We start from the raw sequence: 19,799 nt of genomic DNA, 5'->3' as shown, positions 1-19,799 counted from the left end.
GAATTGTATTTATATCATAATTTGGGGGTTTTGACTTCTTTTTTTTATTGCATTTTAGGTTTTGGGGTACATGTGAAGAACATGCAAGATTGTTGCATAGGTGCACACGTGGCAGTGTGATTTGCTGCCTTCCTCCCCTTCACCTACATCTGGCGTTTCTCCCCATGCTCTCTCCCCAACTCCCCACCCCCCACTTTTTTTTTTTTTTGGAGACGGAGTTTCACTCTTGTTACCCAGGCTGGAGTGCAATGGCGCGATCTCGGCTCACCGAAACCTCCGCCTCCTGGGTTCAGGCAATTCTCCTGCCTCAGCCTCCTGAGTAGCTGGGATTACAGGCACGTGCCACCATGCCCAGCTAGTTTTTTGTATTTTTAGTAGAGACGGAGTTTCACCGTGTTGCCCAGGATGGTCTCGATCTCTTGACCTCGTGATCCACCCGCCTCGGCCTCCCAAAGTGCTGGGATTATAGGAGTGAGCCACCGTGCCTGGCCAAAAGAACTTTTTTTTTTTTTTTTCTTGAGACAGAGTCTCGCTCTGTCGCCCAGGCTGCTGAAGTGCAGTGGTGCGATCTCGGCCCACTGCAACCTCTGCCTCCCGGGTTCAAAGGATTCTCCTGTCTCAGCCTCCCATGCAGCTGGGATTAAAGGCGCCTGCTACCTTGTCCAGCTATTTTTTTTTTTTTTGTATTTTTAGTAGAGGTGGGGGTTTCACCATTTTGGCCAGGCTGGTCTCAAACTCCTGACCTCGTGATCTGCCCACCCTAGCCTCCCAAAGTTCTGGGATTACAGGAATGAGCCATAGAGCCTGGCCTCTTTTTCTTTTCTTTTCTCTTTTTGAGACAGGATCTCACACCACTGCCCAGGCTGGAGTGCAGTGGCACTATCATTGCCCACTACAGCCTGGATCTCCTGGGTTAAGGGAATCCTGCCACCTCACCTTCTGAGTACCTGGGACTATAGGTGGTTGTGACCATGCCCAGTTAATTTTTTTTTAATTTTTAGACACAGGGGTCTTGCCATATTGCCCAGGCTGGTCTCAAACACCTGGCCCCAAGGGATCCTCCCTCCTCTGCCTCCCAAAGTTCTGGAATTACAGGTAAGAGCCACACTCAATCCTTGCTTCCAAGGGTTTGGTTTTGTTTTGTTTTGTTTTGTTTTTTTTAAAAAAAGGGAGTTAGGAGAACATCAGCAGAGAGGAGAGTGTGGCTGAAATGTAAGATGGCAGGTTTAGAGGATTTTGCATGCCTGATGGGAGAACTGAGCTGTTTTTCCCTGGGGAAATGGGGAACCAAGGATAGTGTGTGAGTAGGGGAGGGGTTCAGATCTGAGTATCAGAAATTTCTCCCCCCCCTTTTTTTTTGTTCTAACAACAGAGGGTTGGGCGCGGTGGCTCACGCCTGTAATCCCAACATTTTGGGAGGCCGAGGCGGACAGATCACCTGAGGTCAGGAGTTCGAGACCAGCCTGGCTAACATGGTGAAACCCCGTCTCTACTAAAAATACAAAAATTAGCGGGCATGGTGGCGGGCGCCTGCCATCCCAGCTACTCGGGAGGCTGAGGCAGGAGAATCGCTTGAACACAGGTTCAAAGATGTGGAGGTTGCAGTGAGCCAAGACCGTGCCATTGCACTCCTGCTTGAGTGACCGGGCAAGACTGCGTGTCAAACAAAACAAAACTAAAAAAACAAACAAAAAAACAGAGGAAAATTCTTCTAAGTCCCGAAATGGGGGCAAGCTTGCAATCCATGAGTTTTACGGATTGAGAAAGCCCAGAGAGGCGCAGGGACCACCCCAAGGATACCCAGCGAGCTTGAACTCAGGCCTCCTCGGCTTCCTGCCAAGAGGCGGAGACTCGGCTGCGGCCAAGACAAGCTGTCAGACAGCTGTGTGCCATCTGCCCAGCTCCCGCTGCGGGTGGGAAGATCCACCAGCCGCTTCCTGCGGCTGCCGCCAGCTGCGCCCAGCCACTGCGGAGCACCCTCTGCCGGTCAACAGGAGAGAAAACTACAACTCCCAGCAGACCCCGGGAGATAATGTCTTGTGCGCACGCGCATGCTGGAAAGGCGCCGTTCGCCTGCTACCTGTTGTTTTATGTGAAGAACTACACTGACCCGCGGATACAGATTGGAGCTTCAGGGTTTTCCCCAACGGCCATGTTTTTTCCATGTTAGGAGAAACTACATTTCCCATAATCCTTTCTTCCAGGGTTGCGGCGCCTCTAGGCTCCGGAATCGCTGGCGGCTGGGACTGCGGGACCTACAGCCGACATGGCTCTCTTCGCTGGATCGGTGTTGGGCCCCGCGTGTAGATCGACAGCGTTGCTGGGCGGCAGGTAAGTCCTCAGGGGGACCCTTCCCCAAATCTGGGGATAAGGGCGGCGTCTGAGGCTGGCGCCACTGTTTACTGCCCGCACGACCTGCCCGTGCTTTGCGCATTTATGGAGCGCCTGTTGCAGCCAGGCTCTGTCCGCGGGAGCCGAGGCTCAGACACTGAGCGCCGAGGTCACCCAGCGCCCGGTCTGACCTTTCTCTTCGTCTTTCTACCCACGCAGGTGGCTTCAACCCCGGGCCTGGCTGGGATGCCCGGACGCCTGGGGCCTCCCCACCCCGCAGCAGGCCCGGGGCAAGGCTCGCGGTAACGAATATCAGCCGAGCAATATCAAACGCAAGCACAAGCACGGCTGGATCCGGCGCCTGAGCACGCCGGCCGGCGTCCAGGTCATCCTTCGTCGAATGCTCAAGGGCCGTAAGTCGCTGAGCCACTGAGGATCGCGACGCTGCTGGCCGGACCCCCGTGAAAGCATCGCCTCGCCTTGGACCTTGCCTGGCGCTGTTTTTGCAGGGAGCTGGGGAGCAGGAACGCCTCGGACCTGAGTGTTCTTCGTATTGTGGCGTTAAAGTCTGGATGGGAACTTGCCAAATCCCTTTTTAGGCTTTTGAATTAGGAAGAATGTCGAACCTGCGCAACAGACCGCAGGACAGTACAACGAACCGCCGTGTACCCAGTACACAGCTCTGACCACCAACTACCTACAACCCATCCCTGCCCCAGCCTAGATTCTTTTCCAGTGTATCTCAGTCATCAGATTATTTCTTCTGTAAATATTCCAGAATGGATCTCTCCACGATAAGAGCTCATGAAAACGTAATTACAAAGCTTATTACATCCAAAAGAATTATCAATAATTTTGAAATATTATTAAATGTGTAATAAATGTTCAAAGTTTCACTTGTCTTTATTATTATTTTATTTTTATTTTTTTTTAGGGTTAGGGTTCCGGACTACGGATTAGGGATTAGGGGTTAGGGTTAGGGTAGTTTTACTTGCCTTTTTCTTTTTTTTTTTTTTTTGAACACCTGTTTGTTAACCACTTGTCTTACATGTGTTATAACTCTTTTTTTTTTTTTTTTCCTTTTTTAGATCAAGTCTTGCTCTGTCGCCCAGGCTGGAGTGCAGTGGCATGATCTTGGCTTACTGCAACCTCCAACTCCTGGGTTCAAAGGATTCTCCTGCCTCAGCCTCCTGAGTAGCTGAGACTACAGGTGCCCACCACCACACCCAGCTAATTTTTTTTTTTTTTTTTTTTTTTGAGGTGGAGTGTCACTCTGTCATCAGGCTGGAGTGCAGTGGCGTGATCTCAGCTCACTGCAACCTCTGCCTCCTGGGTTCAAGCGACTCTCCTGCTTCATGTTCCTGAGTAGCTGGGACTACAGCTTCGTACTACCACACCCAGCTAATTTTTGTATTTTTTTTTTTTTTTTTAGTAGATATGGGATTTCACCCAGGATGGTCTCCATCTCTTGACTCATGATCCGCCTGCCTCGCCCTCCCAAAGTGCTGGGATTACAGGCATGAACCACCACACCCGGCTAATTTTTGTATTTTTAGTAGAGACCGGGTTTCGCCATGTTAGCCAGGCTGGTCTTGAACTGCAGCTGTTAAGGAGTTTGAATTTTCCACCTGCCCTTGGGGAGGTGTGATTTTGAGGAAGGACCCTGCTCTGTGAGGCACATTTGTTGCCTATAAAATACAGCGCTCCTTTCTCCTCTGCTCTGTTGCTGTTAGAGTAATAATACTTAGTAGCTTCCAGTTAGCAACTTAATTTTTTTTTGAGACAGAGTCTTTCTCTGTTGCCCAGGCTGAAGTGCAATGGCACCGTCTCAGCCCACTGCAACCTCCGCCTCCTGGGTTCAAGCGATTCTCCTGTCTTAGCCTCCCAAGAAGCGGGGAATACAGGTGACTGCCTCCACGCCCAGCTAATTTTTGTATTTTTAGTAGAGATGGGAGTTTATCATGTTGGCCAGGCTGGTCTTGAACTCCTGACCTTATGATCCTCCTGCCTCCGCCTCCCAAAGTGCTGGGATTACAGGTGCAAGACATTGTGCCTGGCCCATTTAGCAATTTCACTGTGCAATTGCTATGTGCTGGGTGCTCAGTCTTTGCTGTGGAAGTGAGGGAGGCAGTTTGGACACAGCAGTGTCAGGGCTGGGAGAGGGGTTGTGAGGGCTGTAGGAGCTCAGTGAAGGTATCTGACTTGCCTTTTTTTGTTGTTGTTTTTTTAATCTGACCCCAATCTGCCGGAACTGACTTGCCTTTTTTGAAGAATGCAGTCAGGGAAGTCTTCTTGGAGGAAATCAAGGTCTGGGAGGGCCCAGACGTAGGAGTGATTGGTTAGAGGTGAGGACACAGGTGGGTGATGAAGGCCGCAGGGGCCCATAAATGGGGCCAATGAGGTAGGATTGAATACTAGGGAGCTACGGGGGGTGTTTGAGCAAGAGGGTCTTGAGGAGGAGATAGGGAGTTAATGATTCTCCTAGGGCTTTTTTAAAAACATGATTAACACAAGATGATTCGGGCATGATGGCTCCCAGAACTTTGGGGGGCTGAGTCTGGAGGATTCCTTGAGGCCAGAAGTTTGAGACCAGCTTGGGAAACATAGTGAGGCCGCCCCACCCACGCCATATCTTAAAAACACACAGATGGCCGGGCATGGTGGCTTACACCAGCGCTTTGGGAGGCCGAAGCAGGTGGATGATGAGGTCAGGAGTTCCAGAGTAGCCTGGCCAGCATGGTGAAACCCCATCTCTACTAAAAATACAAAATTTAGCTGGGCGTTGTGGCAGGCGCCTGTAATCTCAGCTACTTGGAAGGCTGAGGCAGGAGAATCGTTTCAACCTGGGAGACGGAGGTACCGCGCCTTTGCACTCGAGTCTGGGCAACAGAGTAAGACTCTGTCTCAAAAAAAAAAAAAAAAAAAGAAAAAGAAAAAAACAAAAAACCACAAACCAGACACGGGTGGGCGCGGTAGTCCACGCCTATAATCCCAGCACTTTGGGAGGCCAAGGTGGGTGGTTCATCTGAGGTCCGGAGTTCGAGACCAGCCTGGCCAACATGATGAAACTCCGTCTCTACTAAAAATACAAAAATTAGCTGGGCGTGGTGACGCACATCTGTAATTCCAGCTATTCGGGAGGGTGAGGCAGCACAATCGCTTGAACTTGGGAGGCGAAGGTTGCAGTGAGCCGAGATGGCGCAAGTGCACTCCAGCCTGAGAGACGGAGTGAGACTCTGTCTCAAAAACAAAATAATTAATAATAAAAATAAAAAATAAGATAAGAACAAAGAACAAATATATATTTAAAAACACGCAGAGCCACACAAAAGCCCTAGGGAGACTCTTGTAGATGTAAACTACAACTCCCAATAGATTTCGCGGCCGGTGGCTCCGCCCACTTCCGGATCTCACCTTTCATTGCTTCCAAGTCCCGGGCGGGGCTTTGCTTCTTCAATCGAACTTGATCACAAAGGGAGGAGGCGTGGCAGCCAATGGACGCATGAATTAGCTGGATGATGCCAATGGGAGCGAGCAAAGCTCTCACATAAAGGGCGGGGCTAGAGTGCAGACCAATGACGGGGCGCGGTGGCGCCATCAGTGTGGGCTGTGCCGAGGCTGGAAGTTACTGTGAGGCGGCGGCTAAGAAGGCGGCTGTGGTGGCGGCGGTGGAGGCTGAGGCGGCGGCCGAGGCGGCTACGGAAGAAACAGAAGATGGTGAGGATGGCCTTCAGGCCTTTACTCCCCCTCCGCTAGACAAAATGGCGCCTTGGTCCCACCCACCTCCGGTATCCCCCTAGACCCCGCTCCGCCCTGCCCGGCCTCCTCGGCCCCGCTCCCGCCCCTCACACTCAGCTGTGACCTTCGACCCCCATACCCTACCAAGAGCTTCCTGCCGATCCCACCACCACTCCTTCTCCGACCCCTGACCTCATCTAGGATACCAGGCCTTGACAACTCATTCATTTCCGGGTTACGGCTCCTCCCCCTCCCCCCCGGAAATCGTCTGGGGTGGGGTTGGGGTCGCGTAAGACCCCCTGGTCTGGCCTTGGCCTCGGCGGGCCGGGCCTGGATGTCTTCAGTTCAGGATAATTAGGTAGCCAGCCTGGGCCGCGGGGCGGGGGAGGGGGCTTGGCGCGGCGACATGCAGGGCTTTGTCGCCAAAGGAAGTGCGACATCGCCGACTGTCCCGGTCCCCCGGGTCCTGACCCCACCTCCGCTATTCTGGGCCCTTACCTGCCCCTTAGAATGAACAGCTTTATCTCTTCGGTCCGAACGGGGTTGCCCCTGTCAAATGACAGTAGCGGTAGTCTGAACCTCATAGGATGGTGACAATTTAGGCAACTGACGTCGTAAAGGACCCAGGACAGTGAATGCTCAGCAGATGAGCTGGGCGACTCGAGGCCAGTGACATTCTCTTCTAGCTGTTCCCTTATCATGAAGTGTGGATCGTCCCCACCTGACTTGGAAGGCTGAAATTCCTTCAGAGGTCCTCAGTCTTCCTGGGATTTGGGTCTGGTGGTTCTTTGGGGTTCGGTCTCCTCACCTGAAAAGTGGGATGGTATTCCACCCTCAGAGGGGAGCTAAAGCCACTCCTCAACCCCCACTAGTTGGCATCCTCAGGGCTGGGAAGGGTGATGGGAAGTTTGGGCAAGGAAAGTCAAGACCCCTTTGCCCCCTGACCCAGAGTCCCAGCCCACAATCCACAGTCCTTGGGATGTGGTCGGGATGAAAGGAAGAGTCCCTTTCAGGAAGGAAATGGGAGGGTGCATTTCTAGTGTGCAGGTCCCCAAGCCTGGGCGTTGTCCTTGATGCCTTGGTACGCTCTCATATCTGCAGCCAGTCATAAGTGAATTTGATTAGCTCTGTCTTCAGAACACACCTGAATCCCTCCATGGCTTCACACTCTAGTGCAGGTACTGCCACCTCCCACCTGGGTACCTGCCTCAGCCTCCTCCCTGGTCTCCTAGCCTTGATCCCACTCCTTTGACAGTTCATAATTCACCTGAACCAGAAGGAGTTGTTCTTTGGAGGCGGGGTCTCCCTCTGCCGCCCAGGCTGGAGTGCAGTGGAGCGATCACAGCTCACTGCAGTCTCCACTTCCCAGGCTCAAGAGATCCTTCCACCTCAGCCTCCCGAGTAGCTGGGACCACAGGCACATGCCACCATACTCTGCTCATTTTTGTACTTTTTGGAGAGATGGGGTCTCCATATGTTGCCCAGGCTGGTCTCTAACTCTTGGGTTCAAGCGATTCTCCTGCCTCAGCCTCTGAAAGTGATGGGATTACAGGCGTCAGCCACTACCCAGGGCCTCAGAAGGAGCTTTTAAAGATGTGCATCAAGTGATACTACATTCTTTCTTTCTTTCTTTCTTTTTTTTTTTGAGATGGAGTTTCACTCTTGTTGCCCAGGCTGGAGTGCAATGGCGCAATCTCGGCTCACTGCAACCTCCGCCTTCCGAATTCAAGTGATTCTTCTGCCTCAGCCTCCCGAGTAGCTGAGATTACAGGCATGCGCCACCACACCTGGCTAATTTTTGCATTTTTAGTAGAGATGGGGTTTCTCCATGTTGGTTAGGCTGCTCTCAAACTCCTGACCTTAGGTGAACCATGTGCCTTGGCCTCCTAAAGTACTGGGATTACAGGCATGAGCCACTGCGCCTGACCCAAATGATACTGCCTATAAAATACTCCGGGGCTTCCTGTTGTAACCCGGATGACCCTGGCTGTCCTTCTCACCCTGAGGCCCCTGGCCACCTTTATGACTTCATCTCCACTCTGTGAGCTTCAGCCACTCCCACCCTGGCCTTGTTTTCACTTCCTCACACTCCAGGTTCCTGCCACCCCAGTGCCTTTGCACCTGATGCTCTTTCTGCTCAGAGCACTCTTCCTTCTGTGATCGAGGCCCTTCCTGACTTTGGGAGGCCCCACGTCTCTTTGCTGTCAGCACAGTGCTTCTCTTCCTCATCTCTTTGTTGGGTCCCTGGCAGGCTACCTGCAGTGGGACTTTGTCAGTGCGTGTCTGCTGAGGCAGTGGATGGCTGCAGGGCCCAGCTGTGGCTGGCATTTGTCTGGCTGAGATGAGGGTTCCCCCGTCCCCTGACTCCCATGTCTCGAGGCCTTGTTTTCCAGCTTAGCAAGGGTGGGAAGGCTGAACGTGCCCCGCCTTCATTCATTTGTTCAGCACAGACATGTTGATCCTAGAGACTGCCCTTGAGGGAGCTCCAGGCAAAGCCTTCCCCTTGTTGTCTTATGACTCAGAGTAACCCTGAGAGGTAGCCCTGTTGGAATGCCTCCCTTCACAGGGAGGCCCAGAGGATGGGAGGTCACTCATCCCAGGTCACAGCCAGGGATGGGCTGAGCCAAGACTGAGAGCAGAACACCCAGATGCCTGCACCTCTTGCCACTTAGCCTCCAGGCCCCAGGCAAGCCCTGCCAGGGTTGAGTCAACCTTCTGTCCCCAGGGTGGTACTAGTCCAGCCAGGGAGGTGGGTGTATAAACAGATGACCTCGCCAGGGTGTGACGGAGGCTCTGGGAGAGGCTCTCGAAGTGCGGGGAGAGCAGAAGGGCAAGGAATGGGTTGGAGCTGGTGGGGAGGTTAGCAGGTATTTGCCATATGGAGACATGAGGGGCATTGCTAGAGGGTATGTGTGACAGAGGTTGTGGGTAACGAGAGCCCAGCAGGGGCAAGCTGGGCCAGGGCTGTGAAGGGGGACAGGGCCCCCCCTCACGCTTCAGGTCTCAGTGCCTGCATCCCTGCATCTGGGCAGCCCTCCCTAATGCCCCGAATGGACCAGAGCTCTGCCCAGTGCCCTTGAGGCACCCTGTCCCGCAGCCACTTCCCACGCACTGTGCAGCTCTGTGCCCCACACCATCCCAAGGCCAGGCGCAGCTCCATGGTGGCTCAGTCCAGTGCCCTGGTGCCTGGTAGGGCTCCAGAAGACCTTGCAGAATGAATGAAGCTGGACTCAGAGCTGGGGACTGAGCTCAGGCTGACATCTTAGGATGGGAGGGGAAGCAGATTTGAGGGACTTTGAGCTGGTCCTGGGGCAGTAGGTCATCCAAATGTGAGGACTGTCTCCAGGTGGGAGGGGGAGGCCCACCCAGGCGCATTCCAGCTTCCTGAGAGGGACCAGCAGAGGTCCCTCTTTCTGCTCTTTACTGGTTGGATATCATAGCAACTGCTGCTCTCGCCTGTCCCAGAGAGTGGTGGGAAATTGTCTGAATGGCAGCTACTCCCAGGACAGCTCTCTTGGGCCTCAGGAATCGAGGGATGGCCCTCTCTTCTAGCTCTGTAGCCTGCAGGGGCTCTAGTCTTTGATTTCAGGCATGTGATGAAGAGAAGGAGGTTGGCTTCCAAGGCTGGGCACACATGGGTTCGAGTCAGCCCCCTGGTTTTCTGGCTGAGACTGGGTGACCTCTCTGCCTTTGTGTCCTTGCCTTTGATAGGGAGACACTACCCACCGGCTCTTTGGGTCAGGAGATCATACATAGTGAACTCAGGAGGGCCCCGTTCAGGACAGGCCATATGGGAAGGCCTGCAGCAGGCAGCCCCGCCACTGTCCGACTCCAGGCCTCACTGACTGGTTGAAAAGGGCTTTTTTGTTTTCTTCTTCTTTTTTTTTTTTTTTGAGACAGAGTCTGGTTCTGTTGCCCAGGCTGGAGTGCAGTGGCATAATCTCAGCTCGCTGCAACCTCTGCCTCCCAGGATCAAGCCATTCTCCTGCCTCAGCCTCCCAAATAGCTGGAATTACGGGTGCCTGCCACCACACGTGGCTAATTTTTGTGTTTTTGGTAGAGACAGGGTTTCACTGTGTTGGCCAGGCTGGTATTGAACTCCTGAGGTCAGGTGATCTGCCCACCTTGGCCTCCCAATGTGCTGGGATTACAGGCGTGAGCCACTGTGCCCAGCCGAAAAGGGCTTGTGAAGAGTGAATGGATTCTGTTGTTGCTGTTCTGAAGCCACTTGGACCTGAACACTTAGGTGGCCAAGTCCCCTGCCCCGGAAACCAGCGATAGGGAGAGGACATCCTGCTTCTCTCAGGCTGTGGTCCTCTCCCCGTAAGGGGCCCAGGTTCCGTGCCGTGGACAGGGCATTCTCCCCTCACAGGGCAGGTTCAGACCTTTTGGCCAGCTTTGGGGTATGGGGACCCCAGGAGCAGCCCTGGAACTGACCAGTCCCAAACCCTGGTTACTTTAGTCCACACAGCGTTTTCTTTTATTGACTTTTTTTTTTTTTTGAGACAGAGTCTCGTTCTCTCCCCCAGGCTGGAGTGCAGTGGTGCAATCTCGGCTCACTGAAGCCTCTGCTTCTCAGGTTCAAGCGAGTCTCCTGCCTCAGCCTCCCAAGTAGCTGAGATTACAGGTGTGTGCCACCACACCTGGCTAATTTTTGTATTTTTAGTAGAGATGGGGTTTCACCATGTTGGCCAGGCTGGTCTTGAACTCCTGGCCTCATGTGATCTGCCTCCCTCAGCCTCCCAAATTGCTGAGATTACAGGCATGAGCCACTGTGCCCGGCCTCACACAGCATTTTATAAAAAGTTAGCTCTAAGGGACTGGATGTGGTGGCTCACACCACACTCAGCTACTTGGGAGGCTGAGGCACGAGAATTACTTGAACCTAGGAGGTGGAGGTTGCAGTGAGCCGAGATCACACCACTGCATTCCAGCTTGGGCAACAGAGTGAGACTCCATCATAAAAATTAAAAAGCCAGCTTTAAAAACCTGGAGAGAGGCCAGGCGTGCTGGCTTACGCCTGTAATCCCAGCATTTTCGGAGGTCGAGTCGGGTGGATCACTTGAAGTCAGGAGTTTGAGACTTGGCCAACATGGTGAAACCCCATCTCTACTAAAATACAAAAACAAAGTTAGCTGGGCATGGTGGCAGGCATCTGTAATCGTAGCTACTGGGGAGGCTGAGGCAGGAGAATCACTTGAACCTGGGAGGCGGAGGTTGCAGTGAGGAACAAAAAACCTGGAGAACAGATTCAAATGCAGATTTCTGGGTTTGATCAGATGTAGGAAGCTTGGGAAACCCTGAGCTCCTGTTCCTGTGTAGCTGAGACTCCCATAGACCAGGCCCCTGCTCCCTGAGCTCCGTTTATCGTGACACTGTCGCATGGGTTTCTTGGGATGGAGTAGTCTCTGTCCTAGGACCCTGTCAAAGGTGGATTGGTGGAAACCAGCCCTAGGAGTTTAATGTGTTACTGAGCACAGCTGCACCCAGGGGGCCGCGGCCACCCCTTCTTTGTGGGCTGTTGGGAGGGCCCAGGTCTGACTGTCCACCCTGCTGCTTACTCGCTGCGGTGTGACTTTTTTTGTTGTTTTTTGAGACGGAAGCTCACTCTGTCGCCCAAGCTGGAGTGCAATGGCATGATCTCGGCTCACTGTAACTTCTGCCTCCTGGGTTCCAGCGATTCTCCAGCCTCAGCCTTCTATGTAGCTGGTATTACAGGCGTGCACCACCACGCCTGGCTAATTTTTCTGTTTTTAGTAGAGATGGGGTTTTGCCATATTGGCTAGGCTGGTCTTGAACTCCTGATTTCAGGTGAACTGTCCACCTTGGCTTCCCGAAGGGCTGGGATTATAGGCCTGAGCTCGCTGCAGTATGACTTTTAACCAGTGGCCTGTTCTCTTGCAGCCTCAATTTCCCCACCTCTTACCTAGTTAGGGGGCTGTCATGAGAACCCCCCCGGAGGACGTGCACTTAGCCTGGCTTGGTTACTTTTCTCTGGTTCCGGCAGTGTATCCAGCAGCCAGCTCAAGGGTGTGTTCTGGAAAACTTGAACTACAAAGAACAGTGGGAAGAAGGAACCCAGCAGTCACCCCGCAGGTGCTCCAGGGATGCCGGCACGTTGCCTGGTTTCTCATGTACCGTCTTCCGTGTCTTCTAGGCAGATTTTTTGAAAGGACTGCCTGTCTACAACAAAAGCAATTTTAGTCGATTTCATGCGGACTCCGTGTGCAAAGCCTCGGTGAGTGCCTGTTCCTGGGGCTGGGAGGGATTGGGACGCTTCCGGGGGCCTGGGGGCAGCTTGTGTTCTCCGATTGGGATCTTGGCCGGAACAGAGGCCGAAATTCAAGCCCACCCCATCCACATTCTTGACTGTCTTCCGATGTGCACTGAAGGGTGGATGCCAAGTCGAGGGAGGAGACCCCAGGCCCGTGTGCTTCTCCTAACCCATCCCTTCCCAACCCTCCTGCAGAACCGACGGCCCTCAGTCTACCTGCCCACCCGAGAGTACCCGTCTGAACAGAGTAAGTGGCCACTGTCAGTCTGTCCCATTCTGGCTGCTGAGGATCGGGGTTCGGTGACCGCAGCATGGCACGGAGAGGTTATCTTCAGTCCCCGCCCAGGTCACACACTCGGCTTAGGTTTACATGCTGGCTGCTGAGTCCGGTTGGGTCGGGGAGGGTTTCCGGGGAGGTGCAGGAGGGACCGCGGGGGCCCCAGCCTGGGGACGCACACGTGGATGCCTGTCCGCTCCCAGCCTCTGGGGATCGCCGGAAACCTGGCTTTGCCTGGACATCTCCTGACTGGGACACACTGGGATCCATAGCCGGCCCAAAGTGGCCTGCAACTTGTCCCTTGTCTGCTGCTCACTGGCCCTTTCCCCTCCCTGTCAAATGAGGTCGGGCGAGAACTCTGATCCCACAACAAGTAGTAGCGGGCAGGGAGGCCGCAGAGGGCTACAGCGGCCTGGGCTGGGGATCCAGCCAAGCCTGGGTGGCAGTGAGGGGAAGGGGTCCAGGTGGAGGGGCCCATGGTGCAGGAGGACTTGGTCCTGCTGTCTTAGTTTAAATGTTCAAAAAGGCTCCACACCAGGCGGGTGGCTCCCGCCTATGACCTCAGCATTTTGGGAGGCCAAAGCAGTAGGATTGCTTGAAGCCAGGTGTTCAAGACCAGCCTGAGCAACATAGTGAGAACCTGTTTCCACCAAAAAGCATATATATGTATATATATATATACACACATATGCATATATATACACATACTCATATATGTATACACATACATATATATATATATGTTAGCTGGGCATGGTGGCATGTGTGTATAGTGCCAGCTACTTGGGAGGCTGAGGCAAGAGGATCACTTGAGCCCAGGAGCTCCAGGCTGCAGTGAGCTATGATTACTTCAGTCGGGGTGACCGAGTGAGACCCTGCTCTGAAAGCATTTATCAGAGCCTGCGGGGTAGGGCTGTGTGGTCTCTGGGTACAGTGACGCAACATGTGCTCCTAGTCTGCTGGGAGAAACACAGGCATGAGAGTGTCAGTGCTGGCGCTTGGAATCCCTTGCACAGGGAGCAGGGGCCCTGCAGGCTGCTGGCTCAGGCCTCTGGGAGTGGCTGTATGTGTTCAGAAGCAAAAACATGGGGCATTTGGAGATCTCTGGAGTCAGGGGTATTGAATTCCAGCCCCAGAATGACCTCCTAAGGGCAGAGTCAGGTGAGGAGCCCAGGGAGGGGAGGTGTCTGCAACTTTCTCTGTCTTTCCTCCTTAGTCATCGTGACAGAAAAGACAAACATCCTTCTGCGCTACCTGCATCAGCAATGGGACAAAAAGGTGAGGCCTGCAGGGCTCTGGTGCTGGGATTTTGGGTGGACAGAGGCAAGGCACCTGGCAGGGGCTGTGGGCACAGGAAGGACTCTAGTGACTGGAGCAGGGCCTTGAGGGCTGGGTAGGAGGGCCCCCGGTGATCCAGGAGAAGGAAGAGCGTTCCAGTGGCAGGAACCGCTGTGTAGAGGCCACAGGACACCGGTGCTCAGGAGGCTGGACACCAAAGCCTCAGGCTTCCCCTGGCCCTGGCGTTAGGTAGACTATATTGGTAAGAACTAGATAGAATCTGTTCTGATGGTGAAACCTGTACACGTGATTAAAAATCTAGGCGACTTAGGGCTGGGCGAGGTGGTTCATGCCTGTAATCCCAGCACTTTGGGAGGCTGAGGCAGGTGGATTACCCGAGGTCAGGAGTTTGAAACCAGCCTGACCAACATGGTAAAACGCCGTGTCTACTAAAAATTTAAAAATTAGCCAGGCGTGGTGGAGCACACCTGTAATCCCAGTCACTTGGGAGACTGAGGCAGGAGAATTGCTTGAACTTGGGAGGCGGAGGTTGCGGTGAGCCAAGGTCACACCATTGCACTCCAGCCTGGGCGACGAGAGTGAAACTCCATCTAAAAAAAAAAAAAAAAAAAAAAATCTAGGCAACAGGAGTGGGTGTGGCTGGGTGTGGTGATTCACGCCCATAACTGCTTGAGAGGCTGAGGCGAGAGGATGGCATGAGACCAGGAGTTCGAGACCAGCCTAGGCAACATAGCAAAACCCTGTCACTAAAAATTACAAGAATTAAAAAATTAGCCAGCCGTAGAGGCATGTTACTGTAATCTCAGCTACTGAGGAGGGTGAGGCAGGAGGATTGCTTGAGCCCAGGAGGTCGAGACTGCAGTGAGCTGTGATCGTGCCATTGCACTTCCAGCCCGGGCAACAGAGCCAGACCGTGTCTTTAAAAAATACCAGTTAAAAATGAGAGGGTGGGGCCGGTCGCGGTGGCTCACGCCTGTAATCCCAGCACTTTGGGAGGCCGAGGCGGGTAGATCACGAGGTCGAGAGATCCAGACCATCCTGGTCAACATGGTGAAACCCCGTCTCTACTAAAAATACAAAAAATCAGCCGGGCGTGGTGGCGCGTGCCTGTAATCGCAGCTACTCAGGAGGCTGAGGCAGGAGAATTGCCTGAACCCAGGAGGCGGAGGTTGCGGTGAGCCGAGATCGCGCCATTGCACTCCAGCCTGGGTAACGAGCGAAACTCTGTCTCAAAAAAAAAAATGAGAGGGTGTAGTTGCAGTCAAGAGGCATCTTTCCCCACCTCTGGTGCCCCAGCTCCCTTCCCAGAGGCTTCCTCTGCACATGGGACATTTTTTTCTCCTTTTTCTTTTCCTTTTTTTTTTTTTTTTTTTTTTTTGAGATGGGGGGTCTCATTCTGTTGCCCAGGCTGGAGTACGGTGGCGTGATCTCGGCTCACTGCAACCTCCTCCTCTCAGGCTCAAACCATTCTCCCGCCTCAGTCTCGCAAGTAGCTGGGATTACAGGCATGTACTACCATGTATTTGTATTTTAGGAGTTTCACCACGTTGCCTAAGCTGGTCTTTTTTTGTTGTTTTAACAGAGTCTCATGCTTTCGCCCAGGCTGGAGTGCAGTGACGCTCTCTCGGCTCACGACAACCTCCGCCTCCCAGGTTCAAGCCATTCTCCTGTCTCAGCCTCCTGAGTAGCTGGGATTACAAGTGCACACCACCACGCCCAGCTAATTTTTGTATTGTTAGTAGAGACAGGGTTTCGCCATGTTGGCCAGGCTACTCTTGAACACCTGACCTCAAATGATCCATCTGTCTCGGCCTCCCAAAGTGCTGGGATTACAGGTGTGAGCTCCATGCTTGGCCTTTTTTTTTTCTTAATGAAAAATCTCTCCCTGTTGTTCTGCAATGTGGTCAGTTTGATTTTTTTCTAACATTGAACAGTGGATGGCAACCTGCCCTGGACAAAGTTGGAAGGTGGGGGGACTCTGTGACAAAGTGACAGCTTCTGAAAATCCAAGTTGCTGGGCCCAGCCCCGCCCCTTCTGCCCCCAAGGCCTTGGTTCCCACAGTGGGGAAGGAGACGTGTGCTTCTCTTCTTTGGCGTCAATGTGCGGTATCCCCATTGGCTTCCAAAGGGCCTTTGTCCCCAGGCTGGGTGGATTGTGCCTCTTGAGTGCTTGAGAAACCAGCCCTGTGTGGGTCATTGAAAGCGGTGGTGGTGACTCCTCCAGGTGCACAGGAAACACCTGTCTATCACCAGCCTTGGGCCCAGGATGTGCCCCGGGCAGGGCTTAGCAGGGCAGGTCCTGGTGGTAGGAGGGGCTGTCCAGCCAGGTACCTTGGGCCACCCTACTGCCCTCCAGGCCTGCCTCTGTGATGCTGCTGCAGGGGGCCTGGGCTGGCATTAGGACTCTGGGAGCTTCACCCCCATGAAGACTTGCATCTTCAGGCTGGGCAACACAGTGAGACCCCCATCTCTACCGAAAATAGAAATATTAAGCATGGCGGTGTGTGCCTGTAGCCCCAGCTACTCCGGAGGCTGAGCTGGGAGGATCGCTTGAACCAGAAGGCTGAGACTACAGTGAGCTATGACTGTACCACTGCACTCCAGCCTAGGCAACAGAGTGAGATCCTGTCCAAAAGAAGAGACTCACAGCCCCTGTCTTTCCCCCGTCCCCAGAACGCTGCCAAGAAGAGAGACCAGGAGCAAGTGGAGCTGGAAGGCGAGAGCTCGGCGCCCCCCCGCAAGGTGGCGCGGACCGACAGCCCAGACATGCATGAGGACACTTAAGACTCTCGCTCCCGACAGGCGCCTCCTGCCGTGTCTGCTCCTCGGTCACCCACCCGCCCGCCCACCATGTGTAAGCACCCTGCCCGCCCGCCTGCCCATCCACACCCTGCGTCACACCTCCAACCTCATAGGAGCCGATGTATTTATTTTCCTTGAGTTTTTATTTATGCTGTAACCTGTATCAAGCGTTGGTTAAAGGGGACATCAGACCCAGTAGTGTGATGTTGGTAGATGCTTTTTAAAAAAAAAAAAACAACATTGTCCCCCTGACCCCCGCCTTCCACCTGGCCAGTTCCCCGACTCCCACCCCCAGTTCTCCTCCAGAGAACCAGAGCGTGTTTGTGAGGGTCTCTAGCGGGGGCTTCACTGTGGCTGGGCAGCAGGGACGGGCCCGGGGTGGCCGGACCCATCAGGACAGCTGAGCAGCCTTCTCTCCCCCAACACCGGTCCAGGCCCTTGAGCCTCGGTCTTGTCCCGCGTTCCGCCCAGAACTCTCCCATGCCCAGACCTCACTCTGAGCGTGTGCGCATATCGGGGAGAAGTTGGCCCTGGGGATCTTTCTCTTGAGTCATTTTATCATGGACTAGTGAGTGCTCCGTGTCCACCCCAATAAAAGGGTCTTTCCTACTTGACCTCGCGTCTTTGCTCCACACACCTTGACCGCAGAGGATGGAGCCTCTGGGAGTCATCTCTGTTGTCACCAAGAGGAATGAGAAGGGCCTCCCACGCCAGGGGCCCCAGCACCAGCTGGATTCTCTCATGGGCTTGCTGAGGCCATCATGCTCAAGGCCAAGACCTGCCTGGACCATCCCCTCTGCCTCTCCTGCCAAGGTGACCCTGAGGACAGGTCATTCCTGAGACGGTCCGTAGTGCTGAGGATGGAGCAGGGTCGGCCTTCTGCCTGGGATACCGCCGAGCAGGGCAGCATGCCTGTCAGCTACCGCAGAGACGGCCAGCCTCACCTGGGGGCCTGGGGTCTAGGGCCTCTGCCACTCCTCTGAGGCACAGTGACAGCGCAGATGGCATCTGGCCGGTGTTGCTGGCCTGGGCGGTGGCCTCACCCTACTGGGTCATAGAGGAGCTGCACGGAACCTTGGGCGGTTGGCATGTGCCATGGCTGCTCATGGGCCCTCCTCCGCCAGCAGGGCTGGCTTTTGGGCTGAGCTTGGGTATGTAAGGGGTGTTCAGGCTCTGGGCAGAAGGTTTGTGGCCCTGACCTCTAAGCCTAGGGCTGGGGGAACACCACTTCTCCCCTAATTGCCCCCACTTGGGTGGGGTCTCAGTTTTCCTTTGTTTGTTTTTTGTTTCTTTCAAGATAGGGTCTCACCCTGTTGCCCAGGCTGGAGCGCAGTGGTGCGATCACAGCTCACTGCAGCCTGCACCTCGAACATTCCTCCCACCTCGGCCTCCCAAGTAGCTGGGACCACAGGCGCATGCCACCATGAGTGGCTGTTGTTTTTTTTTTTGAGATGGAGTCTTGCTCTGTCGCCTAGGTTAGAGTGCAGTGGCAAGATCTGGGCTCACTGCAACCTCCACCTCTCACGTTCAAGTGATTCTCCTACCTCAGCCTCCCAAGTAGCTGGGATTACAGGTGCCCACCACCACACCCAGCTAATTTTGCTATTTTTAGTAGAGACAGGGTTTTGCCATGTGAGCCAGGCTGGTCTCAAACTCCTGACCTCAGGTGATCTGCCCACCTCGGCCTCCCAAAGTGCTGGGACCGAGCGCTGCCTGGCTAGTTTTTAAAAAGTGTTTTTGTAGAGGTGGGGTTTTGCCATGTTGCCCAGGCTGGTCTCAAACTCCTGGGCTCAAGCCATCTGCCTTCCTTAGCCTCCCAAAGTACTGGGGTTACAGGCGTGAGCCACTGTGCCTAGCAGAGATCTTGGTTTTGAGAGCTGAGTCTGAGGGCATTGGGATAGTGTGTGGGGTCGGGCCGTGGAGCTAGCAGAGACCCCGGGCTATGGAGGGTCTGCCTGCCCCAGATTCCACGGGAGGGCCCTGCCTGAGTCAGACCCTCTGGCCTGTGTGGCCCATCTCTCCCAAGGACAGATGGTGCCAGGAAGGGCTCTCGTCCTACACAAGGAGTGGCTGAGCCAGCCCCAGCCCAGCACGGCCTCCCACCTGTGCCTCTCAGCTCTCAGCAGTGTCTACACCACAGGGGTAGGGTACGTTCTCCTAGGGTCTGTGTGGTCACAGGGCAAGTGGTCAGGAAATGCACACTTGACTGTGGTCAGTGGTGCGGGTTGGGCTGAGCGCCCTGGAGGCTCTAGGCCAGGTGGGGAGTCCCAGTCCCCAGGGTTGGTGTGACCTGGGCAGGCCTGTAGTGTCCATCTGTGAGTGACTGAGATGGTGGGACTTCAGCTTCCAAGGCCAGGGGCCAGAGTGGGAGCAGGGGTTACCCCCGCCCTTCCCCTCAGCCTGTCTATACCTCTCCAGCCCCTGGTTTCCACTTTAAGTGGCTGGGGCCAATCTCCTGCCTGTGCTGTCTGCCCATGGCTCTGCAGGGCTCCCATGCGGGCACCTCCTTCCCTTCCCCTGCCTGTGCTCACTCAGATGGGGTCTCACAGCTGTACCCCAGCTCTGCCTCCCTGTGGCCTCCCACTAGAATCCCTGGGTCTGTCGGGACATGCCTTGTCTGGCACACACCCTCCGTGGCTCCCACTGCCTGTGGGAGGACACCGGGCCCCCGAGCCAGCCTCTGCCTACCCTTCCTTGTCTTTGGGGTCTCCCTCACCCCACTGTTCCCCCAAACTCTGTCTTCCACCTTCTCCGCCTTTGCACAGACTGTTCTGCCTCCAGTGAACTCTGACTTCCCCACAGACTCCTGGAGGGCCCCCTGCTCACACTGGCCCAGCCAGGCCCCTGGTCCAGCCCTGCAGTGCGGCCACGCGGGCCTGAGCCTTAAATTTTTGCATGTGGACACATTTGTCCTCTTCTTCCTGACAAACGGGAGGGTCTGAGAGGCCATGTGCCTGTTCCTGAGTCGTAAGACAGAGTCCCAGTGACTTGAGTCTGACATCCATCGTACAGTGGGACATTCCCACTTCGTCCCAATACCACCCTGTGTCTGTTCCGGGGACACCCAAGTGTGCCATT

General features: G+C 54.5%; 2 protein-coding genes across 2 annotated transcripts; both read left to right on the top strand.

Annotated features, from left to right (window-relative positions):
* Positions 1–2,189: 2,189 nt before the first annotated feature.
* MRPL34 (mitochondrial ribosomal protein L34) lies at positions 2,190–3,227 on the top strand. The gene is made up of 2 exons (XM_003942262.3): positions 2,190–2,331; positions 2,551–3,227. Exons 1-2 carry the CDS (start codon positions 2,267–2,269, stop codon positions 2,762–2,764), a joined length of 279 nt encoding a protein of 92 aa, XP_003942311.1. The 5' UTR covers positions 2,190–2,266; the 3' UTR covers positions 2,765–3,227.
* Positions 3,228–5,908: 2,681 nt separating this feature from the next.
* On the top strand, positions 5,909–17,330 carry DDA1 (DET1 and DDB1 associated 1). Its single transcript, XM_010330134.3, has 5 exons — positions 5,909–6,048; positions 12,227–12,307; positions 12,539–12,590; positions 13,837–13,898; positions 16,593–17,330. The coding sequence occupies exons 1-5, from the start codon at positions 6,046–6,048 to the stop codon at positions 16,701–16,703; spliced, it is 309 nt and encodes a 102-aa protein (XP_010328436.1). The 5' UTR covers positions 5,909–6,045; the 3' UTR covers positions 16,704–17,330.
* The last annotated feature ends 2,469 nt before the right edge of the window (positions 17,331–19,799 follow it).

This window comes from Saimiri boliviensis, chromosome 14 (genome assembly GCF_048565385.1).
Source record: "Saimiri boliviensis isolate mSaiBol1 chromosome 14, mSaiBol1.pri, whole genome shotgun sequence".
In the NCBI taxonomy this organism is placed as follows: Eukaryota; Metazoa; Chordata; class Mammalia; order Primates; family Cebidae; genus Saimiri; species Saimiri boliviensis.
Note: the sequence above shows the minus strand (reverse complement) of the source record. Positions and strands in the feature narration are given on the sequence as shown.